Here is a 241-nt window from a genome sequence, read left to right on the forward strand (position 1 = left end):
AAACGACATTCATAAAATGTTTCTTCTCTAATTTCTCAAGGTCATTTATCAGGCACCAACTTCCCCGATATCTCACGAATCAGCAAAGTAAGAAACGCAATTGACAGAGAATTGTACTCACATCAATAACTGCGCTTGTTTTGTACGTTGATGTGTCGTAAACGTAGGCGTCGCAAGGCATAATGATGCTGTCATTTGGTCGACTCGTTGAATCTTCCGTTACGTTGCTGTCCAAAAGGAG

The 241-nt window shown here is 41.1% G+C and overlaps 1 protein-coding gene across 1 annotated transcript in view; it reads right to left on the bottom strand.

Moving 5' to 3' along the window:
* The window catches only part of LOC119590724 (organic cation transporter protein-like), an 18,067-nt gene that overhangs the window by 13,788 nt on the left and 4,038 nt on the right, over positions 1 to 241 (bottom strand). The window contains exon 3 of the mRNA XM_037939412.1: positions 122 to 227. Within this exon, the coding sequence (XP_037795340.1) occupies positions 122 to 227 (106 nt within the window). The remainder of the gene's footprint in view (positions 1 to 121; positions 228 to 241) is intronic.

Source organism: Penaeus monodon, chromosome 27 (genome assembly GCF_015228065.2).
Source record: "Penaeus monodon isolate SGIC_2016 chromosome 27, NSTDA_Pmon_1, whole genome shotgun sequence".
In the NCBI taxonomy this organism is placed as follows: domain Eukaryota; kingdom Metazoa; phylum Arthropoda; class Malacostraca; order Decapoda; family Penaeidae; genus Penaeus; species Penaeus monodon.